This window comes from Gavialis gangeticus, unplaced genomic scaffold, assembly GCF_001723915.1.
Source record: "Gavialis gangeticus isolate Ggan-Ray unplaced genomic scaffold, GavGan_comp1, whole genome shotgun sequence".
In the NCBI taxonomy this organism is placed as follows: Eukaryota; Metazoa; Chordata; order Crocodylia; family Gavialidae; genus Gavialis; species Gavialis gangeticus.
In genome coordinates this window covers 122,014,352-122,018,566 of record NW_017728992.1, presented here as the reverse complement: position 1 = coordinate 122,018,566, position 4,215 = coordinate 122,014,352, and the positions used below count along the sequence as shown (strand labels likewise).

Genomic DNA, 4,215 nt, shown 5'->3' with positions numbered 1-4,215 from the left:
AGGCATCATTCTTTATTCTGCAAACAATGACCTAGCTGTTAACCTCTTCATTTTTATTTCTTCAGCCCTACGTTGTCCACCTGCTTTCTTTCATAGTTCTTCACTCATTACTTTTTCAAGCCTAAATATTCTCATTATTCTTTTCAGGTAGTTGTGTCTGTGTAGAACCTTACTCCATGCACTGCCTACTCTGTAACCTGTTGACTCTTTGTTGGCAAAATGCTGCTGCTCACATTACCTAACTTGTGTTCTCTCTCATCTTTCAGACAAAAACAGATCAGGAGTACATGGAACAACCACTCTTGTTCTCACAGCCCTCATCCAGACCAACTCTAAGCTCTCATCCTACCTCTGCTTACAGCACTCAAGTACCTGTGCTTAGTTTAGAGCAGCCAGTGGTGAAAATCCTGTTGCTAGCAAATTCAAACTTTCACCCACAGATAACTAATCCCATTATTTATGCCTATTGATATTTTTGAAAACTTAGGCATTTAAGGTATGTATTTTGAATAATAATGATATAGTTTTCAGTATGGCATACAGCTCCTATAGAGTACATGAGAGGTCTTCCACCTCCAAACAGCCAAAGATGCCATTAAATAAAAAAAAAATGCATGTTATATTTACTATTAGTTCTTGACAAAGTAATCTTGAATCTCAAAGACTTTTTCCCAAATTGCTGAAGAATACACTTACATTAGAAGTTCACTAGATGCATGGAATAGAGAAGTAATAATTGCATAGTTATTTTTCTTTGAATAAAATAACCTTCTAAAATAACTTTGTTTAATATTAAATTAAATAAATATTTAATGCATATTGTACAAATTAGGAATAAACCTGAAGCTAAATCCTGAATCAAAACAGACCTAAATTTTGGATTGGTTCAGACCCATACCAGAATGCTGACATAAGCCACTTCTAGTTTTGAGAGAGAACATACCAAGCTTTAGTATTTATCAAATACACATTTTAAATCTTATTTTCTCCTGATTACAAGTGTATGGCCCTCAGGATGCACAATGATTGATTTGTCACAATAAAAAGCTGGCTGTGACCTTTCTAGCTTAAAACACGTTCTTTATTAACACACAAGATGGACTATGATTATTTATACCATGCAGATATTTATTTTACAAAACATCTATTTGACCTCAAATAGGACTGCATTTTGAATATTATGTATAGTTGAAAATGTCAACTTTTCTGAGGTAAGAATTTTAATTGAATTATACTGATCAAGAGTAAGCATGGCAAAAAAACTGTGATGCTTTCAGGAATGAGAATACTTCATACATACTGGTATGCGAGATACCTCCCTAGCCCACTTAAGTTTGATCCTCCCTTTTGATACAAAGCCACAAATATTAAATTGGCATACTATGAAAGCACAGTAGTCTACTTCCCAAAGGGAAAAAAAAGGATTTTTACTGGCATACCACATGCAGGATGGAGTTTTATGAAAATATATATTTTCAGATACACAGGGTTTAATTCTAAAGCTTCCACCGAGAATAATGAAAGTTGAACAGCTAAATCCCCATTGCAGTATTACAAAACCATAATGCTATTTTGGCCAAAACTTCAAAGAAGATGACCTGATGTCCAGTTCAGAAATGTACAAGCAATTACGTATCTATGGGTTCGCATGTAAGTGATTGCATAAACAAATCTTTTGTTTGTTCACAAAAATAAGCATGTGTGTACATATCTAACCTTTTGTATGTAGAAACATACATCTGTACAGAGGTAACTTGCATATCCATGTTTAAATGTGACCATAAGGCTAATTCTTTTGAAAAATTAGAACCTAGTAGTTTTACCATTCCTATTTCTCTTTTTACTTTTTCATCTGCTTTTAGGTGATAAACCATAGTTAACACAAGAAGTACAACTGGAATAAGTTAAAACAATATCATATATATTCAGCAATAACTGAGGTTTGCATTTTGTGTTACCAATTCATTCACATCAGCAAGGACATTATACAGAAAATACATTTTAGGATATTTTATGCAATTAATCATATCACACCACTGAAACACCACAAACAAAATATTTTAAAATCATATTAGGACACAAAACATCTCTCAGTCTACAAATAGACATTTTAAAATCAATATGGTAAGGAAGGTAAACATCTCTCAACCTACTGGTTAAGTTCTTGAATGGCTGTTTGTCAATGCAGCATAAAATGTTTCCTCAGTGCAAGTCTTACTAAGTGTGTGAAAAAAAGACACTGCCCCCCTCAAAAAAACTGTGCTTTCCCCTACAAAAATCCGAGAATAAAGTGATATCTGAGTTTTCTCAAGTAGTTTATTAGTTCTCACTGTGTTTTTGAATACATCAACTGAAGATAGCCAAGTTTTAAAATTGTAAAAATTCTGATAAGATTTTTTTTGGGGAAAAAAAAAAAAAAAATCACTCTAAAATCAAATTTAGATACACTAGAGCTGGAAGACAGAACAGCAGTGAAAACGCATCTGATCTGTGCCAGTGAAAGAAAACGTTGACTTGATATGTTCTCTTTCTTTTTTCTTTTGCTGTAAACTTCCTTGTATGAAACCATGGCATGTTATGCATTCCCAAAAATGCTCTTTTGATAGTTGCAGGATTACTTTAGTTGTTGAAGAATCACAGTGTTAAGTATATCTGCTTCTTGCAGTGTTAGGCTTTCATCTGTTAGCTCTTTATTTGGAAACGTAGTGACAAGAACAAAGTCAGCCGTTATAAATTCAGGGCGAGACTGGATAATAAAATCACGAATATCCTTAATTCTGTTGAAAGAACAGAACAATAGAGTATGAGTGAAAAATCTTTATGATGTTCAAATTCTGCAAGAATCATATGTGCATGTTGGTTTTAAATTCTTCAGAAGACTAGGAGGATAATTTAGGGCTTCTTGGCTTCCTTAATACAAGGATTGAAAAAAAAATATGAGGAGGCCTGTAGCTGGTATACTTATATAGCAGGAATAAAGGTTACAAAAAGAAACACACTAAGCTTATTTTATTTTTCATTTTTCATGTTAATTTCTTCATTCAACAGACTTACTTACAGAGTAGTTCAGTCAGTGGCTGAGTTTGCATGATAAGACAGACATTCAAATACCGAGCCACTGAAGAGCAGAGGTTAGTGCTGAGGTTGTGCAGCCAAGGGGAACCTGTGCACATATCTCAGCATGCTCTGCAGGCTCCCTCAGTCTGCCCAGAGACAAAATGGCAACAATACACAGGGCAGCCACAATATTTCTCAGGGGGGGAGGAAACAGAAGCAAAGTACCCTGGGATGCTGGAGGACTGTGCTCTGGCTACCAACATCACAAACTTAACCAGCTCTTAAGCAGCTGCGGGAGGAAAAGAAAGTCTGTATTATTTAGATCTTCTAAAATAAAGATAGTACTGCAAATTTGTACATTAATGGCATAACTCAAATGGTCTCAGATGACCTCTCAAATTCTCACCTACATGTAGGACAGCAAATACAAACATAACTCTGGGGAGTTGTGCAGACTCCATTGTTTTGGGGCAGATAAAATTCTTACTCTGTTAGATCTCTCAGTAGACTACAAACTGGTTGAAGCCATTGATAGAGGCTGTGTCAGACAATTATTTAAGTAAACACTAAATATCTGCCCATATTTAGGAGAGGATCAATCAGCAGAAAAGCTCTGTATCCAGCCTAAAACCCAACCTGAAGGAATTACAGACTGATAGTTACCAAGTAATATGAATTTAAGTTTTTTAATGTCTGTATTTTTATTATGATTACTTCCGAAAAGGTCCTTTTGCCTTATGATGCCTCTTCCTTTAACATTTATGATTATATAACATCCTTACACATTTTACCTGAGTTACTATCATTTTTGCCTTTTTATATCCTACTTACATTTTTAATTTATTTTCTATTATAGTAAACACAATCTTACAGAAAAAGTGCAATTAATTACACCGATGCTATTAGTTTACCTGTGTGTTTGATTGAACCTTTGTATCAAACGGCTTCCATCTGCTAACCTAATTTGTATTTTAGTTGTTGGCACGGTGTCATTGATCAGAACAGCAGCATTAAGTATAGACTTCATCTCTTCTTCTGGGGAAGAAGGTGTACTGACTATTTCAGGCGTAAGGCTGAGATTGAAAACAGACGTTACTGAAAGAACATGTATTTGTTATATTCACACACACACACACACACACACACACGTGTTGCATA

At 34.7% G+C, this 4,215-nt stretch overlaps 1 protein-coding gene across 1 annotated transcript in view; it reads right to left on the bottom strand.

Annotated features, from left to right (window-relative positions):
• Positions 1 to 641: 641 nt before the first annotated feature.
• The window catches only part of UBXN2B (UBX domain protein 2B), a 151,011-nt gene continuing 147,437 nt past the window's right edge, over positions 642 to 4,215 (bottom strand). Inside the window, exons 9-10 of the mRNA XM_019519015.1 lie at positions 3,969 to 4,130; positions 642 to 2,777 (exon numbers count right to left, since the gene is read on the bottom strand). Of these exons, the coding sequence (XP_019374560.1) occupies positions 2,615 to 2,777; positions 3,969 to 4,130 (325 nt within the window). The 3' untranslated portion in view covers positions 642 to 2,614. The remainder of the gene's footprint in view (positions 2,778 to 3,968; positions 4,131 to 4,215) is intronic.